The sequence below is a fragment of the Panthera tigris genome, chromosome A1 (assembly GCF_018350195.1).
Source record: "Panthera tigris isolate Pti1 chromosome A1, P.tigris_Pti1_mat1.1, whole genome shotgun sequence".
Taxonomy (NCBI): Eukaryota; Metazoa; Chordata; class Mammalia; order Carnivora; family Felidae; genus Panthera; species Panthera tigris.
In genome coordinates this window covers 199,026,854-199,049,824 of record NC_056660.1, presented here as the reverse complement: position 1 = coordinate 199,049,824, position 22,971 = coordinate 199,026,854, and the positions used below count along the sequence as shown (strand labels likewise).

General features: G+C 35.1%; 1 protein-coding gene across 1 annotated transcript in view; it reads left to right on the top strand.

Annotated features, from left to right (window-relative positions):
- ITGA1 (integrin subunit alpha 1) overlaps positions 1–22,971 on the top strand; it is a 158,049-nt gene that overhangs the window by 119,811 nt on the left and 15,267 nt on the right. Inside the window, exons 16-23 of the mRNA XM_015535080.2 lie at positions 4,018–4,184; positions 5,611–5,747; positions 7,765–7,875; positions 9,708–9,917; positions 11,687–11,767; positions 16,128–16,204; positions 19,080–19,169; positions 20,526–20,628. Coding sequence (XP_015390566.2) covers positions 4,018–4,184; positions 5,611–5,747; positions 7,765–7,875; positions 9,708–9,917; positions 11,687–11,767; positions 16,128–16,204; positions 19,080–19,169; positions 20,526–20,628 — 976 coding nt within the window. The remainder of the gene's footprint in view (positions 1–4,017; positions 4,185–5,610; positions 5,748–7,764; positions 7,876–9,707; positions 9,918–11,686; positions 11,768–16,127; positions 16,205–19,079; positions 19,170–20,525; positions 20,629–22,971) is intronic.

Sequence of the window (22,971 nt, the reverse complement as noted above, 5' to 3'; positions counted from 1 at the left end):
AACTGGCTAAGCATCTGACTTTTCATCTCAGCTCAGGTCATTATCTCCCAGTTTGTGAGTCTGAGCCCCACATCAGGCTCTGCACTGATGGCATGGAGCCTGCTTGGGATTCTGTCTCTCCTCTCTGCCCCTCTCCCCTGCTTGTGGAGCTCTCTCTGTCTCTCTCTCTCTCTCTCAAAATAAATAAACTTAAAAAAAAAAGAAATTAAAAATACATACAATGGAAATATTTAATATAAAAATATATTTATATTTATGCCATGTGCTTTGATGGCAAGTCCATATATTGATTCTTCCAAATCAATCATTAGTTTAAAGTAATTTAGATGGGGGCGCCTGGGTGGCTCAGTCGGTTAAGCGTCCGACTTCGGCTCAGGTCATGATCTCACGGTCCGTGAGTTCGAGCCCCGCGTCAGGCTCTGTGCTGACAGCTCAGAGCCTGGAGCCTGCTTCAGATTCTGTGTCTCCCTCTCTCTCTGACCCTCCCCCATTCATGTCTCTCTCTGTCTCAAAAATAAATAAACATTAAAAAAATTTAAAAAAATAAAATAAAATAATTTAGATGGAAACAAATATCAATGGTCTTTTCCCCAAAAATATTATCTAGAAAAGTAGTGAAGATAGAGACCTGAAACTAGATGACTTTGTCATAATTTAAGATAACTAATTGCAACTATAATTACAATTTATAACATTGTAAAAGCATTGTATGGTGACAGATGGCAATTGTACTTATTGTAGTGAGCGTAAGGTGATGAATATAATTGTTGAATCACTATGTTACACATTTGAAACTAATATAAAATTATATGTCAACTATAGTTCACCTTAAAAAACTCAAGGAAAAGAAACATTTTAAAAAGAGATACTGTTTAAGAACTAATGGCCAAATACAAATTGCATATTAAACTGTACGCAGATAATAACTATTATGTTAAGAAATGTTTTAACTGTACAGTGCGGGGGTGGGGGGTGAGAGGGAGAGAGAAAACTGTAAGGTGATGCCTAGGAAAGGAGAATGCCAGGCAGCAAGTAGCTGTGACTTTGGGGATGACAGACCCAAAACCAGCTGAAATCACCAGTGTCAGCAACAAAAGGTATATTTACTTTTTGTATGAACTGGTAATCATGAATTAATTTATTATGATAACCTTAACTCAAACATATTTATTGTATTCACTCTCATATTAAATATATATCTATTTTTATGTATATGCAATATGAATATATATGCAATATGCACATATATATGTATATATGCTACATATGTATATATACACATACATACATACAATAAGGGCAATTTTTACTCTCCAGTTTTGTTTCAAAGGCTTCTTACAAAGCTCTGAAGACTTACTTATGACCTCTTTTGCTGCCGGTCAGTGCTTTATCATTAATGGGCCAAAATGACAGAGTTGGGTCCCTGTCACTCCCAGCAGAATGGACCAAACCAGCATACAGGGACACAAAGACCAAGACTTCACAATGCTGAAGGAGGGATTGAGAGTGGATATAGATGGCAGGCAATAAACAGAGGCCCACCAGCAGTCAGGGACGTCCAGGAACAGATATTGAGAGCCCTATCATGTGGAATAGATTGCACCATAACCCCTTTAAAGACCTGGTTGGGGCAGAGAGATGTGCAGTGGGGAGCTTCATTCTTGGAGTATCCAAACTACTATGCAGGAAATTAGACATGCTCATTCATTGCTGGTGAAAGAGTAAACTGTTTAAAACACATTAGAAGGTATTTGTCAATAAGTGTTAAAAAGCCTTAAAATATTTACACTTTTTAACACAGAATTTAGTTCCTAAAATTAAAAAAAAAAGAAGTTTTTAGTGTTTATTTAGTTTTGAGAGACAGAGAGAGATAGGGCATGAGTGGCGGAGGGGCAGAAAGAGAGGGAGACAAAGAATCCAAAGCAGGCTCCAGGCTCTGATCTGTCAGCACAGAGCGCAATGCAGGGCTTGAACTCAGGAACTGCAAGATCATGACCTGAGCCGAAGTCAGACGCTTAACTGACTGAGCCACCCAGGAGTCCCAATTTCTGAACAATTTTTAAAACTCTAATCTTTATCTAAGATATATAATCTTTAGAGCCATCACAGCACTGTGCTAGCAACTTTGTAAAAAACAAATTAGTACAGGAGTGCCTGGGTGGCTCAGTTTTTTCAGCGTCCAACTTGGGCTCAGGTCACGTTCTCCTGGTTTGTGAGTTTGAGCCCCACGTTGGGCTCTGTGCTGACAGCATGGATCCTGGCTCCTGCTTCAAATTCTGTATCTCCTTCTCTCTCTGCTCCTCCCCTGCTCACTCTCTGTCTCTGTCTCTCTCTTTCAAAAATAAAAATAAACATTAAAAAAGCTTTTTTAATAAAAAACAAATTAACACAAATGTACCATAAGAAAAGATTGAGTAAATAGGTTACAATACATGTGTATGCTGGAATAATTTATTGTCATTAAAAATAATGTTCCCAGAAAAATACAAATATTATAAGGCTGTTCATTATATCATGATAAGTTTTAAAAGTATTTACGGATACATATGTACATGCATGTGTGTGTATGTGTCTTTTTCCCACACACATACGCACACACACATATCCATATCTAGAGATAATATATTCTTCTGCAAAGAAAAAAAGCATATCAAATGTTAATGGTGATTATTGCTGAGTAGTAAAATTACAAGTGATTTCTGTTGTCTTTGTTTCCTTTTTTATGTTTGCATGTTTTCTTTGGGTAAAATGTTTTAAAAGAAAAGTAACTATAGTTTTTTTAATGCAAAATCAAATCGGGGACCTATGTATTCACAAGCTACCTAGCTATAGGACCTGTACTTGTCTGTACAAGTATTACAGTGGACAGAAGCTGTCCATGGGCCTTTGGACTCTTTCCAGATTGGAAACAAACTTGAAAATTCCCAAAATATGGTTTTGGTTCTGAAGTTGCACCTGAGCACTTGGTTCCATCTTTTTGCCATCACAAGAAAACAGATTTTTGGCTTATGAACTGTAAGGAATGAGAAATAATTTTCCTTCAACCTTCTAAGTTCTTGGCTGAGATCCCTGTTATAAAAGATTAACAAGAGAAAAATAAGTAAAGATTTATAAATTTGTATATCTCATGTATAAATAGGAGATACCCAGAGAAAAATGAGTAATTCCTTGAGGTGGTTTAGAATTCAGACTTAAATCCCATTTTATTTATTTTTTAAGTTTATTTATTTATTTTGAGAGAGAGAGAGATTATAGGAGGGGCAGAGAGAGAAGGAGAGAGACAGAATCCCAAGCAGGCTCTGCACTGTAAACATGGAGCCTGATGTGGGGCTGGAACTCATGAACCATGAGATCATGACCTGAGTTGAAATCAAGAGTCAGACGCTTAACCAACTGAGCCACCCAGGAACCCCAGACTTAAATATCATTTTAATAGAGACAAGAGAGAAGGTATGTAGGCCTCTACGGGGAGAGTAAATGATTTTTAAGAAAAATGAGTGGGCCTTGGAAAAAATAAATGGGTGATATGATAGCTTGTGACCAAGTTCATCTCAGTGTGGTGTCTCTTATGTTGTGATAAGAGTCAGTCCTCTCTGGTTGATGAACCCGAGTTGAGTTCCTTTTGGAGTATCTATCTTTAGGTAGAAGGAAATTTCAGAGAAAGCTTCTTCCTGTTTTTACAGTTTATCAAGTGCCTACAGCTCAAAATAATCAATATACCAAAGTGATATGTTTTGGGGTGACATGTCCTAAAATCCTGTAATCACATTTTGGGGTGGCATATTCTCCTACCATTTAGCACCAGAAGTTGAAGATGGTTCCAAAACATCCTGGGTGTCCTCGGAACATCATATACCACCTCTTCTGTATCAAAAACTCACCAAAGAAATGGAGTCCTGAGAGGCCAACTATACACAAAAAAGAATCCCCATCAGTGCATTCACACTGCACTGGCATAGTGATGGCATTCATTAAATGTGACAGTATGTGAGCAGTCATCACCGTTTATGTTTGTAGGTCCCGAGATGTGGCTGTAGTTAAAGTGACCATGAATTTTGAACCCAATAAAGTGAATATCCAAAAGAAAAACTGCCATGTGGAAGGAAAGGAAACAGTATGCATAAATGCTACAGTGTGTTTTGATGTGAAATTAAAGTCCAAAGAAGACAGAATTTACACAGCTGGTGAGTATAATATGTATACCAAGTACTTTGGGGCAGGAGGACAATACATTTGCTCCCACATCAGGAAATCCAGTAAGATATTGTATTTCCTCTGTGATAGGGATCTGCATTTCACCCTTGCCCCTGTGAACATGCTGAACCTTGAAAAAAAAAATCTACCGAAGAAAGAATATGTTATGGAACCCAGTAAGTTCTGTAGCAGACACTGTATGATTATATGCAATGGCCTCAACAGTCCATGGTTCCCCTCTGACTCTCCCCTTTACCGCAAACAACCAGGTACTAAAAACAATAATAATAATACAAGTTTGGAGATTAGAATTTGGAAACTGGGCTCCAGAGGAGCCCAGATTTCCTTCCTGTGGGTTTTCACAAACCCTCTCTTCCTTCTTCTGCCCCCTCTTTGGTAAGACTGATATTGCAGGGGACCTGAATGCTTTGCCACCCCCACCTGACTGAGGTCTCTTTGCTCTACTCAGAAGGTGACCCTGGCTTTTGAGAATCAGACATGCTCCATGTGTGAGTTCTCAGGCACAGCCTGGGTGTCTCCTCCTCCCTACACGCACACTTCCTAAGGTGTTTTTTTAAAGATATTAAAACGTGTTAGAGTCAAAACTGTGGAGGCCATTGGCTGCAAAAGAGTAGTTCACTCTACAAACCAAGGGTAAGTGAAATATGAAAAATCATTAATCCTTAAAGTCTGTTTTTCTTAGTTTGCTCTACATGTGCATAATTATGCTCTGCAATGGTCCTCTGATTAGAAGATAATTAGCTATAGGAGTGTAAAATAATGATTTACATTTTCATGTACAACATTATTTCAGTCTCATTTGATTTCTATACAGTAACTAAGGGTTCAAATGAGTAGGATTGTTGCCTTTTTAGAAAGTGTAAGGTTTAACTTGTTTTTTTATTTTGGTACACCTGTTTTCTTAAACTTATTTTATTATGTGCTTTGAACATAATCTAAAATGACCTCTTCACAAAATAGGTAAAAATTCATTAGTGTATTTTTTGTGTGTGTCTTTTGAAATATATTCAATATTCTAAGCAGGACTTCAACATTGCTAAACTAAAAATAATAATAATAATTTAAGTGAAAACCCAGTAAACACATGCATGGTCAGGAAATTAGTTGAGATGTAGGTGTATATGTATGTGTGTGTGCATATGTACATATACATTATAAAATAAGTGTAATTAAACATTAAAAGCATAGTGAACTCCGAAGGTGGTTCTGTAGAGTTCCTAAAGATTATCTTTATGACTGTGAGTACCATTGTACTACAGTAATGGGGATAAGCTGAATAATAGAAACTATTTGTTGATTGATTGCTCACAAGGTTTTTCTATAATGCTAATTTAATGAACTGGACCATATGAAAGTTACCCCAAGTAAATGTTTCTTGTCATTTTTTTTCCCCAGATATACAGTACCGTGTCACACTCGATTCACTAAGACAGATATCACGAAGTTTTTTCTCTGGAACTCAAGAAAGAAAGATTCAAAGAAACATCACAGTTCAAGAATCAGAATGCACTAAGCTTTCCTTCTACATGTTGGCAAGTAAATCATATGTTATAGTTGCTTTATTCCAAATCAAGAATAAAGCACAGATGTCTTATTTCAAGTCACCCATATTATTTTATTTTGGAGTGCACATCACAAAGTAACCTTCATTTTATTTGGTAACTTTTATCAGAAAATCACAGACCTGATCTTCTCATTTCCAAATATATTTCATAAGACTGTCTTTCATCTTCCCTGTGTGTATGTTATCAGATACCCATATATTATGGAATAGCAAAAGTCACAGTGCACTGGTTGATAAGAGACCTTCTGCCTTCATTCACTTACTCATTTCTTGTATCCATTCATTTATTCTTTCAACTTGAAACCATCATTTAACTTTTGTGGGCCTCATCTGTCAAATGTAGATAAGTGGCTACATGCCCTGAAAACTTTTGGGCCATATGCTTTCCCGGGTCCCTTCTTATCCACTGAATTATGTATGTTGCTCTTTGACTTTAAATTGAAGAGGAAAAAATCTGTTATTTTTTATTTCATGATAACTTAAGTTTCTTTATGATACCTAAGTTTCTTTCTATTACAGTGATGAGGGAGCCTTAGAAAGCAAATTCTTAATCTCCAGAGATGGCTAGGAAGCCCTTTTGAACCATTTAAAATGCATTTTATTGAGTTATTGTGTAAATGGGGAACATTCCCAATAAGGGCAGGAGTTTCTTAAACATTTTCTTATAATGTACATGGTACTTAAAAAAAGAGAGAGAGACAGACTGAGAGAAGAATGGATATTATGAGAAGACACTGATTTTAGTGACTGAGACAGACCTGGAGCTTGTACATGATCTTGGAATTTTAAAGGAAACAGGCTAGGTTTCTCCCACCTCTGACTTATTTCTGTATTATTGATGTATTCATATTCTACATGTTTAAGATATTATAGTTGGGGTAGGGAAGCGACAGAAAACATGCCCTGCTGGTGTACTGTATTTCTCCTCAGTGATTTTCAAGTTAATATTCCCCACGACATACATTGAAATTAATTTATCTGTCAACACTAACATCAATCTATAATCAGAAAAAACAATTGGAGTTATCGTCCTATCTACTTCATCAGAACTGAGCGTTTAGGAGTTCGAACTTGTATAAAATCCGAAAGGGCGTGAAACCAGATGTGGCACCGCCTCCAACCTAATAGAAGTAACTGTAGTGTATATTTGTCCAAAATTTAGATTCTAGCTGTGTCTGTGCACTATGTGTGAACCAGTTTCAAAATTTCCAAAATTTTTTTGCATTTAAATGGATACTTTAACATTTGTTCCAGAGTTAGCCAGGATGGAATTTATAGCAAGGCTTCCCCACATTCCAAGTGGTTTTCACCAACTTGTTTAGTCTCTTAGAGGCCCAGTTTTTCAGATGTAAAATAATGACTATAAGAGTCATTCATCTTGGAGGATGTTGAAATACTTCTCAATAATGTCTGTAAAGTTCATAATTCTGGACATGCCATAAATAATTGCCATTGCTGATGATAGTATAAAACAATATTGATTGCATTCATACTACTTACATGTCACTTTATATTATGAAATTCTTACAACTCCAGGCATATATTATGCTAATTAAATTCAACTCAATTTAAATAAAGTTTGCTCTTTTGAAGTTGGGAGACTTTCCTAGAAGTATTACATGGCAATTTTTAGCCTAAGGTCTCAAGAGAAAAGATATTGTTATGCAAGCAGCCCAGAGTAATATATCCTGACATGGCAAAGTACAGCACACCCGATCACTCCAGCAGGGCTCCCTAAGAAGCTAGAGGTGAATCAACTGGTCATACTCTGAAGCCTGTGCATTCCAGCCATGTCCCTTATCAAGGCCGAAGGCTGCCTCTCTCCAGTGAAGCAAAAGCCTGATGAGATAATATGCCAGATCAGGTGCACAAGAATGTTCCAGTTAAGCCTAACCCACAGGGGCAAGAGGAAGGAAGCCATGACAAGGTCAGAGCATCCAGTAATGTGATACCAATGATAAAGTATTTTATGTTTCAACCTGTAGGACAAGCATGACTTTCGGGACTCTGTGAGGATAACTTTGGATTTTAATCTTACTGATCCAGAAAACGGGCCTGTTCTTGATGATTCCCTACCAAATTCAGTACATGAATATGTAAGTCAGATTTTTTAAAATTCAGAATATGTATATGTAAACATACTTGGGGAGGGAAACCTGTAACACACATACATACACACACAACCCTAACTCATTTTTTTCTTTTTACAAAAAGAATGAGACTCTTCTAGACTTTTCTCAACTCTTTTACTTCCTATTGTTGGAGCTCAAGGGAACTTATAAATACCACCTATTTTTTTATCTCTCCTGAATTTAAGACCAATAGAAAGAAAGACATGGGTTGGCCTACTGGAACTCCCTTTGTTACCAACAAACACTGAGTGGCAGGGCTTGGTTTCAGCATACTGGGTGTCTTCCTACTGAACAAGGCTTAGACCACAGATTACCAAATATATCATCAGCAGTGCTCATCAATCTCAGGCCTTTTTCATGTGGGCCCACCTCATAAAACTTGCAGAATGGAGATATAGATCAAGAATGTATGCTTTCCATGGGCACACTGCTGCCCCAAGAGCAGGAGAGACGGGAAGGGACTGAGCTGTGTTCACCATGTTCCTGCTTCCAAATTCAAAAAATCTGGTGTCCCACCCCTGAGAAGGAGTGAGTGAGCAAGTAGAAGGATGGGGTAGCACCAATGGAGGAGACATTAAGGATGGGGAATTAGTTTTCCCCATACCCATATCTTTCACTCTCCCTTTCTTCCTTTCAAACATATTTACTGTGTGTCTTACATGTACCAGACTTCAGAGCTTACAGACCAACCCAGGAAACAAGTATTAGGTGCGAAGTAAAGCATGTGCTCTGGAGGAGAACTTCATTGTTCTCTGGGAACTTTTGCCTAGGCAGAGAGCCAGGGGGTGCTCCCCTGAAGTTGTGATATTTAAATTGAGATCTGAAGCATAGGAGGATTTTCCATCCTATTCAGAGGAGTGGAGGGAGCAGCATTTCATGCACAGGGATATGTGTAAAAGTTCTGAGGCATAAAGGAACTAAACTAAACTCTCTAGTGTGGCTGAAGCTAAAGAGCAAGGGGGGAAGGTGATATGGGATGAGGTGGGAGGCACAGGCAGGAACCAGATCATTCAGGACTTTGTGCTACTGCACAGGTATTTTGAAGAGCAATAGAATGCTATGGATGCCTTTAATTGGTTCAGTGATAGCACTGGATTTGTATTTTTTTAAGGATTACTCCAGCTGCAGTGTGGAAAATGATTGAAGGGAAATGATTGGAATTAGAGTGGGTGCAGGAGACCACTTAGGAAGCTGTTGCATTAGTTCAGGGAGGAAATAAGGATGACCAGACTAGAGGTGATGGTAACTAGAGGTGAGAAGATAGTTGGAAGATACTTAGAAGAAAGGCAGAATGGATAGCTCTTAATGAAGGTTTGGATAACGGCGTGTGACTAATGAGAAGAGGAGTCAGGGAAAGCTCCCAGTTATGTGGCTTGACCATTTTCTACCCTCTGACTGAGCTCTGTTACATTCCTAAGTATTTGATTCTTTTCAATAGGAAATCTCATAATCAGAGTGGAGCATTGAAGTATTCTCTCATAGATTTGGATCTTAGAGTACTTGACTTGATTTTCTTGAAACTGTTCTAGTCTGGCAGACTAAAGCCAGTGAAAAACATCTGTGAAAACTGCGTTATTTAAAGGACTAGAAGAATTTATATCCAGGAGTTTATTATTTTTCCCTATAAATTATAGGAATAAATCTAAAATTCCTTATGATTTCTGAGTGGAATCTGTCCTCTTTGTGACTTGCTTAACTAAGTTTGGCAATATGTTTTCTCTTCCCAGCAAGTTAATAATTAATCTTCAATCATGCTTAACTAAATTTCAAAAAATACTTTTCTGTGACCATTTCAGATTCCCTTTGCCAAAGATTGTGGAAACAAGGAAAAATGTATCTCGGACCTCGCCCTGCAAGTATCCACCACAGCAAAGGGCCTGCTTATTGTCAGGTCCCACAATGACAAATTCAATGTTAGTCTCACAGTCAAAAACAAAAAGGACAGTGCCTATAACACCAGAACCATAGTGCATTATTCTCCAAACCTAATTTTTTCAGGAATTGAGGTAAACTTTTAGTTTTATGTTTGTCTATTCATATAATCATTATTTATTAAGTCTACTTTTCCTGCTACTGAACTGTTTTAGAAGAACTAATAATTGGGTTTAGAAGAACAGAGAGCATTTTGTAAAAATTAGTACTCACAAATGGTGAAAGTGCCAAACTTTTTTTAAAAAGGTTTTGTTTTGATAGATTTCTGTAGAGATCTGTGACTCTTTTCAGATTCAGTATGAGGCGAGGATCACTGTGATGCAGCAAAATCATATGTTTCATGGAGGCATTATGCAGTGAAATTGAGACTAAGTCAAGGAAAAATATCAAAATAACAATCAAAGTCAAATAGTTTAATAGATGTACAGAGAGAGTAATGCATGCATGGAACAAAAAAAACCCATGTTTACATAAAGAAACATCAAGATACCATTTTTCATTTTCTATGTAAGATCCTTACATTGTTAAAAGAGGTGTTAACTTGTAATGTCTCATTGTCATGACAGAATATTTATCTTGGCAATAACATAGCTGCATAAGATGCCATATAAGGAATAATAATGAGCACTTCCAAATTTGAACTTTTCTTTTAATTCTTATCTCTGAATCAATCCCCTTTATTTAAGATTCTGTTTATGTATGAATTAGTAATATATGTGATTCATATTAAAAACCAGTACCCTTATTAATATAATATTAAAACTCCATTGTCCAATTTCTGTAAATTCAGACTAATTTCTGTAAATTCAGAGACTGATATGTCTCTCCATTTATTAGGATATCATTTAAGGACATGATGACTAACAGAGCTTAAAAATATGTCCTTCATTACTACCACATATTTTAGATTCAGTCAAGAATGTTAATTATAAATCCAAATGTGCAAAGTGATACTGGGAAAATATTACCACTGAATTTTTTTCTGGAAAGGGGACTATATTAAAAATTATTGCCAGTATTCTCTTCAACTGACTTCATGGCCTCGGTAGAGAGGCCTCTACATCTTTTAACAGTAACAACAATAATAATAATAATGACAGTCTTTTCCTGAGTCATATTATATTCCAGACACTGTTCTCAGGGTCCCACTTATTCAATTCTCATTAAGCAAATAGGTATTATTGTACTACAGAGATTCTAATAAAATCTCTTTCTGTCATGTTTTAACCTTTCTATAACTGCATTTTACAGTTGATATGTTTATTTAGCTGGCAGCATTATTTTTCCTTCTTATTGGTACACAAAATAATGGTGAGTCTCAGTGGCATTTTCGATTTGATGAAATAGAGTATCACTAGCCTCACCTGACAGAAAATCAGGCTCAGAGAAGTGAGGAGTCTTGGCAAGGAGAAAGCTAACAGTGATGGAGTCAGAATTTAAATTCTGGGGGTCTGACATCAGAGCTCATGGTCTTACCACTTCACTGAACTCTTCTTATGATAGGTATTCACTGTGGGCTTCCATGTGACCGAGTAATATGTGTGGATTATTTAATCACCTGTGCAGTACATGCTGTTAGTACCTCCATTTTACATTGGAAAGTCTAGACAGGATAAGATGTGATGTGGATTGTCCCTCAGTTTCCCTTAACTTACATGATGTTTTCAGATTTTCCATGGATGGTGAGACAGGTGATCACAGAATAATGTGACTCTCCCAACTAAATTGAGGGACAGATCTTAGCAAGGCAGAATCCAAGGCATACCTGGAAAAATTCTAGAAAACCAAGTTCCAGTATTTCACCTGTGTGTCTGCTCTAATTCTGTTTACTCTTTCTTCCAAGGCTATCCAAAAAGACAGTTGTGAATCCAATCATAATCTCACATGTAAAATTAGATATCCCTTCCTGAGAAGAGAAGAAGAGGTAAGCAGATTATAAAACATACATGTGGCAATTTGATATGAAAAATACCGTGTTCAAAGTTAAATATATAAATCCCTCTAATGGTATTTTAGCCTGATATAGATGAGAAGTTTGAGTTCACAATATTGAGATATTGGAATCAAAAGTCAATTATGGCATGAGTCAAACTCAAATATTAAAACCAAATTAAACATTTATACTTAATAATTTATCTGATAGTAGTAGGCTTTTCTGGCCTGTAGAAAAAACGAATCTTTCAAACAGGTTGGTTTAGAACTTTGTATAGAATTTTTTTTTCATTTCTCTCTCTTTTTAAATAATATCCTCACTGAGATATAATTCACGTACCATAAAATTCACTCATTCAAGTGTACAATTCAGTGTGTTTTTATATATTCACCGGATAGTGAATTGTACAGCCATCACCACAATCAATGTTAAAACATTTTCACATCTCCAAAAGAAACTCTGTACACCTTACCAATTACTTGTCTTTTTTCTCCTCCAGTCCTTCCCCCAACCTCAGGCAACCACTAACCTACTTTCTTTATGGATTTGTCTGTCCTGGACATTTCTTATAAATAGAATCATATATTCTGTGGTCATTTGTGACTGGCTTTTTTCACTTAGCATGATGTTTTCAAGGCTCATCCATGTATCAGTAGTTCCTTTTCATTTCCAAATAATATTCCATTTTGTGGATGTATCCTATTTTATTTAGTCATCTATCAGGTGATGGGCATTTGTTTCTACTTTTTGGCTACTATGAATAATACTATGAATATTTGTGCACAGGTTGTGGTGTGGACATATGTTTTTCAGTTCTCTTTGGGTGGAATTCCTGGGTTATATGATAATTACATGTAACATTTTGAGAAACTGGAAAACTGTTTTCCAAAGTGACTGCACCAGTTTTCATTCCTATCAGCGATGTATGTGTTTCTCAACATTGTTATCGCCTATCTTTTTAATTATAGCCCTCCTAGTGGGTGTGAAGTAGTATCTCATTGTCATTTTGATCTGCATTTCCTAAATGGCTAATGATGTTGAGCATCTTTTCATGTGCTTACTGACTGTGCATATATCTTCTTTGGACAGATATCTATTCAGATCCTTTACTTACATTTCAATTGGGATGTCTTTTTTTATTACTGAGTTATAAGAGCTCTTCATGTATTCTGCATTCAAGTCACTTATCAGATATATGATTTGTAAATATTTTCTCCCATTCTGTTGTCTTTTCACTTTCTTGATGATGTCTTTTGAAACACAGAAGTTTTTAACCTTGATGAAGTCCAATTAATGTATTTATTCTTTTGTCACTTGTGCTTTGCTAACCCAAGATCAAAAGATTTACTCCTATGTTTCTTTCCAGAAGCTGTATACTTTTAGCTCTTACATTTTGGTCTATGATCCATTTTGATGAAATTCTGTGTATGATGTAAGAAAGAAAGAGTCCAACTTCATTTTTTGTGTGTGTGTATTAAGTTACCCCACACCATCTGTTGAAAAGGTTATTCATTCCCCCATTGTCTTGGCACTTTTATTGAAAGTCTGTTTATTTTTTGACTCAATTGTATTCATTGATCTATATGTCTATCTTTATGTCAGTACACATGTTTTGTTTTTTATTTATTTATTTATTTATTTATTTATTTATTTGTTTTTATTTTGAGAGAAAGAGCCTCAGCAGGGGAGGGGTAGAGAGAGGGAGAGAGAGAATCCCAAGCAGGCTCTGTGCTGTCAGCCTGACGCAGGGCTCAAACTCACGTACCGTGAGATCTTGACCTGAGCCGAAATCAAGAGCTGGACGCTCAACTGACTGAGCCACCCAAGTGCCCCATTTTGTTTTGTTTTTGAATGTTTATTTATTTATTTTGAGAGAGAGAAAGAGAGAGAGAGCATGTGCATGTGTGTGTGAGTGGGGAGGGGCAGAGACAGAGGGAGACAGAGAATGCCAAGCAGGCTTTAAGCTCAGCACAGAGCCTGATGGGAGGCTGGTTCTCACAACTGACCATGAGATCACCACCTGAGCCAAAATCAAGAGTCAGACGCTTAACTGACTGAGGCACCCCACCTAGGCACCCTTGTTAGTGCACACTGTTTTTATTACTATAACTTCTTGGTAAGTTTTGAAACCTGAAAATGTAAGTCTTTTAGCTATGTTCTCTTTTTCAAAATTGTTTTGCTCTTCCAGTCCCCTGTATTTTCATTTGGAATTGAGGGTCAGCTTGTCATTTTCTACAAAAAAAAAAAAAAAAAAAAAGCCAGCTAGGAGTTTGATAGGAATTACATTGAATCTGTGTATCAATTTGGGAAGTATTGCCATCTTAAAAATACTAAGTCTTTGATCCATTACCATGGGATGTCTTTCTATTTATTTAGATATTTAATTATTTTCAAAAACGCTTTCTATTTTTCAGAATACAACTTTTGCACTTCCTTTGTTAAATATATATTCTAAGCATTTTATTCTTTTTAATGCTGTTTTGGATAAAATTCTTTTCTTAAATTTGTCTTCAGATTATTTATTGCTAATGTATAGAAATATGAATGATTTTTAAATACTAATCTTTTATCCTGAAATCTTGCTGAAATTATTTATTAGTTCTAATAGTTCTTTAGAGGATTCCATAGGATATTCTATATACAAGATCATGTCATCTGCAAATAGAAGCACTCTTTTTTTTCTTACCTAAATGCCCTGGCTAGAACCTACAGTAGTAGTTGAACACAAGTGAGGGGAGTGCTTTCATGTCTTTTTAAAGACCATATTCATTTCCATGAAAAACAGAGAATAATTATTTCATTTAATGATAAACAACATATTTGCATATATTTTCATTGAAAGTTGCTTTTCAGTATGAATATTTCCTCCTCTATTCATATGGAGTTAATGAGGGAAATATTTAGTCAAAGTGATTGAGATAAGAAGATACTTTACTTACATAACTTAGTCTTAAAAAAGGGAGAGAGAAATACTATCCCAAATACTTATTTCAGCTTCTTTACATTATAATATTTTGTAATATAAGACTTCAAAACAGATCTTTGTCATCTTCATCGCACATCCTAAGAAGTTGATAAACGGAGTTGGACATCTGGAAATGGCACATATATAATGAAGTCACTTAGCTTTTCTTTTGCAAATGAGAATTATGAAAGGCCTTTTCCCTTGACACATGTGGCATAGCTACTGGTGATTGAAGAAACTACAAATGACTGTAATTATCATTGAATTCAATAAATCAGTTTAGCTATGAAACTAACTAGATATGCCAGTTTACTTTTGGAATCTATTTCTTCACTATCCCAAATAAAATTTACTGTGAAATTGCATTTCTTCCCTATCAATCCATAAAGCATATATCATATTTGAAAAAGTACACCCATAATTTCCATTTTTACATGGAAATAGTGAATGTCGACTCATGTCTACACTTTCCCCTGACCACTTTAATTAACCATAGAATTATTTCCATTTCTTAAAGAATAATGACATAGAAAGAAAAATGTTACATTTCAGCCATTTAGAGATATTGATTGCAATCTTAATTATTTCTCAAGCATTTTTTTTCTTTCTTTAGAAATTCCTTGCTAAAAGCTCAAATCAAAGTTTCTCATGCCATCAATAGAGAAATGGGAAGATAATTTTCAAGTAATTTTTGCATGAGCTTTGCACTTAGAATATACTTTGATTTCAAAATCTATATTTATAGTTTAAGCATTTCAGTATCAGGTCAAAATGGAATGGGCACCTTCTTTAGCCTTACTTTTCTGCTAGCATCTTTCCTAGTTCTGAAGACTCATCAAAAATTCCAAGACTTATATGTGCACACCAGTCAGGGAGCTAAGGAAAAACAGAACAAAAAGGAGCTCACTGAGAGACTCTGGCAGTTTGACCCTTTGTAAAGTATTGTAGTTCAAGCCCACCCAATAAAGCTTCTATTGGAATTATGATTGCTACTTCAAAGCAAGAAGAAAACAGCAGAGCTGAAGATTCTTTAAAAAAATGTTTTTTAATGTAGCTCAAAATATATGTGAGAGAAGAAAATACAGAAGAAAACTCCACACATATATGGTACAACCATACAAATCTCATGACACCTGAATTCTAGTCATCCCTTCTATGAATGAGCCTAAATTGATTAAAAGAGCTTTAAAATCAAAGTTTAAAAGTACATGTATATCTTGTTCAATTTTTGAGATGTGATGAGGTTTTATTTTATAAGGTATGATTTTGTAAATAACTTTATAATTTGAGCCTAAGTATTATCATTAATGTAATTAAACATTTTAATCAATGTAAACATTCTACTTCTTTATCTGCTACTAAACTAAAAATATTTTTATTTCATAGGTTACTTTCAAAATATTATTTCAGTTTAACACATCTTATCTCATGGAAAATGTGACCATTCATTTAAGTGCAACAAGGTTGGTTGATATGTATGCATGACTGTATGTGTTATAAGTATATAATTTCTTCCATGTATTTAGAATATTTTGCTTTATAGATTCACTGGAACTTACAACTTTTATGAGGATCAGTAAAAGTAGAAGGCAATGAACCCCTTTAGTTAACAAAAACATCCTTATGAATAATTAAAAATAAAGAAATTTTTATTTAATGGAACTAATACACCTAACTAGATTAAGCCATTGGTCTAGGAGCTGTAAAACATATTGTAATCATACATTACTTATATCTGCCAAATTTCATTTAAATTTATTTAGAAGTTTACAGGATTGCTAATTTAATTCTTACTGGCAGCCCATAGAGTCAACTGAATCGTTAGATGTCCTTAAAGGCTCTTTTTTTTTTTTTAAGTTTATTTTATTTGTTTAGAGAGAGAGCACATGAATGGGGAAGGGGCAGAGAAAGAGGGAGAGAGAGAATGCCAAGCAGGCTCCATGCTGTCAGCTTGGAGCCCGACACAGGGCTTGATCCTACAAACCATCAGATCATGACCTGAACTGAAATCAAGAATCAGACGTTTAACCGACTGAATCACCCAGGCACACCTAGACTTAAAGTTTTATGATACCTTTTTGTAGTTTAATATATTTTATACAAAGAAGTCAGAGCTTCTGAAAGATATCATAGAATACCCAGACTAAAAATGAAAGGCTCATGAGGAAATTGAAATAGTGTCTTAACTTTCTTCTAAGTGTAATCATCCACTGGACCATAAACTTGAAATAAAGTTCTATCTTTTGTTGCTTTACTCCCCAGTAACTAGCATGATCCCTCATACTGAATTAATATAGAGTGAATGAATAAGTGAGAAAATAATGTGTAAATGAATTCTGTATGCTCAGTTTAACTCAACAAATATTTATTTGACATCTATGGACAAGGTATTAAATTAGTCCACAATAGGGAATATAAAAATTAATATGGACATGAACCTCCTCATAGGGTGAAAATTATAGCAGGGCACTGAGACTAGTATATAAATTATTATAATATAGGGTAGAACAAGGAAAATTCATTTGAAAAATGTAAACCATGTATCAGAAACTTTAAACAGAGGTTGAAATTATATCTACTGGGCAATGAGACCCCAAGAAAACTTTATCAAGACGATTGTAATTGAGAAAGACCTTAAAGGGTGGGTAGCAATTCACAGAGAGGTTGGTAAATAGAATTAGGTAGAGCATTTTAGACAAAATATAGAGCTTGAGCAAAAACGCAAAGATGAACCACTAGATCTACTGGTGGAATACTAGATAATCCATTGTAGCTCACATATAGAGAATACATAAAGGAGTAACAGAAGATAAACAGAAGGTGTGCATTTTACCATGTTGTGGTAATGTGTGTTGAAATGTATTGAAATGTCAGGATGAGGCATTTTTTCTTAACTGAGCAAGTCCTAAGAAGCCAGAAAAGTTTTTGAGGGGTGAAGTCATATATACAGAGCTGTTTCTTAGGAAGATTAATTTAGCTGCAGCAGGGAACAGGTGGGAGAAGAGGAGACCATCCATAGCAAAAGCCCAGTCACATAAATATCTATTACCCAAATCAAGGTGCTGCCTTCACTGCCCTTTAGCTCGCACAAAGCCACTTAATACACTTGGGAATAGCAGAGCCATTAAAATGTCCTCGTTGTCCATTCTGTGGGACCAGATGCTAGGTGCTTGGTCACTCGGTGGAGGGGGTATGTGATAAAAATAATGAAATCTAACTCTCATTAGATATTTTTTACATCTAGGCACAATGTTAAGCACTTGGCATTTATTATAATCATTTATTTATTGATAAATCCCTGTTTTATAGATTAAGAAACCTTGGCAAAGAGAGATTAAATAATTTTAAGAAACCTTGGCAAAGAGAGATTAAAGTGTGTTAATGTTCAAGAACAATCCCATGCACTCTGGCCCCAGAGCCAGTGTTGGTAACTGTTACATACCTCACATGTGTTTTTTTTTTTTTAATACAGGGGAGTATGAGATACGCATATGTATGTATAAACATACATATGTGTTTACATAATACATAATTGAAATGACAACTTAAATCAAGGGAATAAATATATTCTTAACAAATAACATAAGCATCAAGCAATAAGCACAGAAAGACTATTAAAACAAGAAGATCAAAGATTTTATATTGACTCTCCACCATGTGACCCTAGTTGAGTCTTTTGGTGAGGTCCTTGTCTATAAAGAATAAATAAGAATCACTTGTATGATTTGTGTTAAAAACACAAATTCCTAGGCCCCAACTCAGATCTACTAAATCTGTATTTCAAGAAGAGAAACCCAATAATCTGTGTATTTAACAATTGACCCAAGGATATTTATCATAATCCTTCTAAAGAAGTTTGAGAAACCTTGGACTAAATTGGTGTAGTTTTCAACCCAAGCTGCAGCTCAGAATCAGCTTAGGAAATTTAATAATACCCACCCCCCTCGCCACCCTGGTTTAAAAATGACAACAACAACAGAAACAAGAATTCTATCCTTGGGGCACCTGGGTGGCTCAGTCGGTTAAGCGTCCGACTTCAGCCCGGGTCATGATCTCACGATCCGTGAGTTCAAGCCCCGCGTCGGGCTCTGTGCTGACAGATCAGAGCCTGGAGCCTGCTTCAGATTCTGTGTCTCCCTCTCTCCTGACCCTTCCCCACTTGCACTCTGTCTCTTCCTGTCTCTAAAAAATGAATAAACATTAAAAAAATTTTTTTAAGAATTCTACCTGTTTGTCCTTTTATTTAGTTGCCAAAATAAACTTCCCTTTCAAATGCTCAGATGTCTCTAAATAGTCAATGGTTTAATGATTTGTCCAAATGTGCTGTGTGTTTCCTAGTGACAGTGAAGAGCCTCCTGAAGCCCTTTTTGATAATGAAGTTAATATTTCTATCCCAGTAAAATATGAAGTTGGACTTCAGTTTTACAGGTAGGAGGAAACTGCATTTTTATGTTGATGTCAGTCTACAAACCCAATGGTTCTCAAAGTGTGGTCTCTGGCCAAGGGCATCAGAAGCACCTGGAAACTTGTTAGAAAGGCAGATTCTTAGCCCCACCCCAATCCACTGAATCAGAAACTCTGGGGCCCAGAAATCTGTGTCAAACAAGCCCTCCGGGTGATTCTCCTGCACTTAAAAGTCAGAGGCCAAGCCTACTAAATAATTTTAAATGTGAGGTGCTAATGATCCTGGATTACATTAGCAGTCCAGTCTTCTGTCATAAACGCAAGCTGCAGATCTAGAAGTATGCCACAAATGGCACTGTTCTTAGAGGGCACCAGCATGTTTCTTGACCATCGTTTCTCATTGTGAGGGATCTAGTCAGCCTGCTCATTCTGGACACACAAGATTAAATCATTTCTCATTGACAAGAGCTGTTTATTTCTTGCATTATTCTAAACTGTCCTTTCCCCTAAAAACTTCTGATCTATCCAAACACAAATCGTATTGGCAAAATTTCCCACTATAATTTCTCTTGCTTAAGCAAGACTCCAAGCTCCTGTTAAATAAATATGTGCAATGTATACAGAAAGTGTAAGTATATGATTCTTATACTTTCACAGTTTAGTGTGAAATTCTGATCATTTTATTAATTTATTTTCTATGGCACTTTGCTTTTTCTGATAACAACAAAAATGTGAGGATTATAGGATATACACATAAATTTTGTGTATATTACTTAGCCTCCAAATTCTATTTGCTGTTTTCTATCTTGCTGTTACCACTTCTCCTGGTACAATGATTTTCCAAGAATTTTTCATTTTATTAAAATAGAATTTTGGCAAATACCTATTTGTTTTATTATACTAAATTCCACCAAGTTCATCCAAAGAACATGGAGAATTTTATGGAAAAGATTGAATTTTTAAGTTTGGCAGTAATATAGGACCTTAATGTGAAAAGGTTAACAATTTTTTAAATCTATTTAAATTTCAGCACTATGAAAAATACCAACTTTTAGTCTCATTATTCACTAAATGTAAATGATATTAGTGAATTAGTGGAAACTTTATACTTGGTAACAATGAAACTTTCAGTTTAAAAACTGTATATATTTTAGCATTTTAAGACCAAATAAACATTAGTGATTATTGAGTGAAATTATATAGTCTTTCTCATCCTCCTCAAAGATTTAATTTTAGGTTTCAGAGTAGAAGATTTTGCCTCCAATTTGAAATTTCTACAAGTACTTTTTGTGGGATTACCTAGTATAAAGAAAAAGAATGAGGTCAAATAAAAGTTAAGCTTTGTTTTGTTTTGTTTTTCTTCTTTCAATTAATTCTCAGCTCTGCAAGTGAATACCATATTTCAATTGCGGCCAATGAGACAGTCCCTGAAGTTATTAATTCTACTGAGGACATTGGAAATGAAATTAATGTCTTCTACTTGGTAAGAAATTACCTCTAAATTAGTATAGTAAAGGAATAATTTGTAAATTTATAAATTAAAGTATTAACAGACACATAGAAACCTGCTGATTCAACAGTTAATCCCTATATTCCAGAATATTTTTTTGTAATTTCACTATTTTGAAGTAATTTTATTTAAATAATTATTGATAATTATACTTTGAAGCAATTTTAAAAATCTAAATTTCTAATTTCCTCCTAAGACACAGTTAGATGACTTCCTAGAAAAAATAAACTTCTAAAACCAAAGAGATACTACCTATAAACCTGTAGACTTTATTTGCATTGCAAGTGTGAATGAAAAAAACACTTTAAAAAATAATTATGACTATTTCAGAAAATTGATTACTTCAGATGTCTTGGTAATATTTTCCTTTACTCAACAAATAAATATGTATCTCCTTCAGCTCATTGCTACCTTTCATATGTTCCTCGTACCACATCCTTAAGTGATGTGTTCTGTTACATTTATTTTTCTCTTTGAATTCATCATAATGAACTTTCCTAACCACTATAGCAAACAATTACGGAATTGAGCCAGACTTGCATTTTAGGTAATGCCTACTTACAGACACAGACTCAAGTATGTTATTCAAGTAAAAGAGGGTCCAATTCAAATGATGAATTTAAATATATATTCAGAAGTATGAATAATGCAATGTTATTATAGGTGAAAATGGTCTCAATCTCTTTCCAGTGAGAAAGGAAGTTCTCTTACAAAGTGAAATAATTGTATACTCTCAAGATGTGTTCCATTGTTTTTATCTGTGCTCTTTGCTGAAATTCCTATGACAAGCCATGCTCTAGAAATTAGCATGAATGCCAGTCACTTCATTACTGAGATAAATCTTTGAAATTTAGGCTGCCAAGTTCTTCTAACTCCATTTGCTATTCCCAGATTAAAGAATTCAGCAAAACACAAGGAAGGAGAGAAAAAAGAGAGGAATTTTTAATATTATAGATCTTCATATGTTGTTACTTATTAGGGACCAAACTTGAAACATGTACTCTCAAACTATTGTAAATAATGTTGATAGAAATAACATTGTTAAGAATATCCTTGAGCATAATCTTTTGTATGTCTGACTATTTTTTCTGGAATAAAATCTAAAATTGGAGTAATGGAATAAAAAATAATGTGAACATTTTCTTAGGTGAGAGCCAGTGAATTTACTGCTACAAATTTACTATAGGAAATTATTGGTGATAGAAAGATTTATTCTCAGAGATATTCTTTTTTTTTAGTTTATTTATTTATTTTTAAGTAATGTCTACACCCAACATGGGGCTCAAGCTCACAACCCCAGATCAAGAGTCACATGCTCTTCTGACTGAACCAGCCAAGCACCCCTGGGAGATACTCTTATCAGTGTCATTTATAGTAGCTTAGAAATTGAAACCTGGGCACAATCTAAAAGCTTAACCACATGAAATTGCTTAAATAAATTATCATATAGTTATTCAATGGAGAGACAGCTATTAATAATAGTTCAGAGGGCCAATTTAATTTAATTTTTTTATTTTAGAGAGAGAGAGAGCATATAAGCAGGGGAGAGAGGCAGACAGAGAGAGAGAGAGAGAGAGAGAGAGAAAGAATGTTAAGAAGGCCCCACACCTAACACATGGTGCCATCCCAGAACCCTGGAATCATGACCTGAGTGAAATCAGGAGTTGGATGCTCCATCAACTGAGCCACCCAGATGCCCCACAGAGGGCATATTTTAGGTTAAAGAAATCTTGATTCTGCTATCTATAAGCTCTGTGATCATGGAAGTTCTTTATTCTCATTCTAACCTTGTTTCCTCATAGGTAAAATAGGGGTAATAAGAGAATCTACCTCATAGGGCTGTTAAAGGGTTAAAGGCAATAATGCAAGCAGTGCCCGGAATATAAATAAATGTTTAACATAAATAAATATTGATACTGTGATTATTATTAAGCAGCTAATGAAAGTCATATTCTTAAATATTCTTTAAGTTTATAGGAAAATACCATGACAATACATTTTACAAGTGAGATGCCAAATTTTATATTTTATATGATACAAATTTTATAATATATGCATAAATGTAAATGATAGGTAAATTGCACACTAAAATGTCACCAATGTAGTACAACTGTAGGAAACTTGTTTATTTTCAATATTTTCCAATATTTCTGTAAAGAACTTTGTTTTTAATCAGAGAAAATGAATGTTAATTTCAAATTACATGATTTTTTTTTTACATTTTGGAAGAAAACAGATGGAATTAGACTGGGAGGCCATGGCAGGGAAGTTCAGGGCATATTACAATAAGAAGGCAAGTGTCAAAGAGCATGGTTA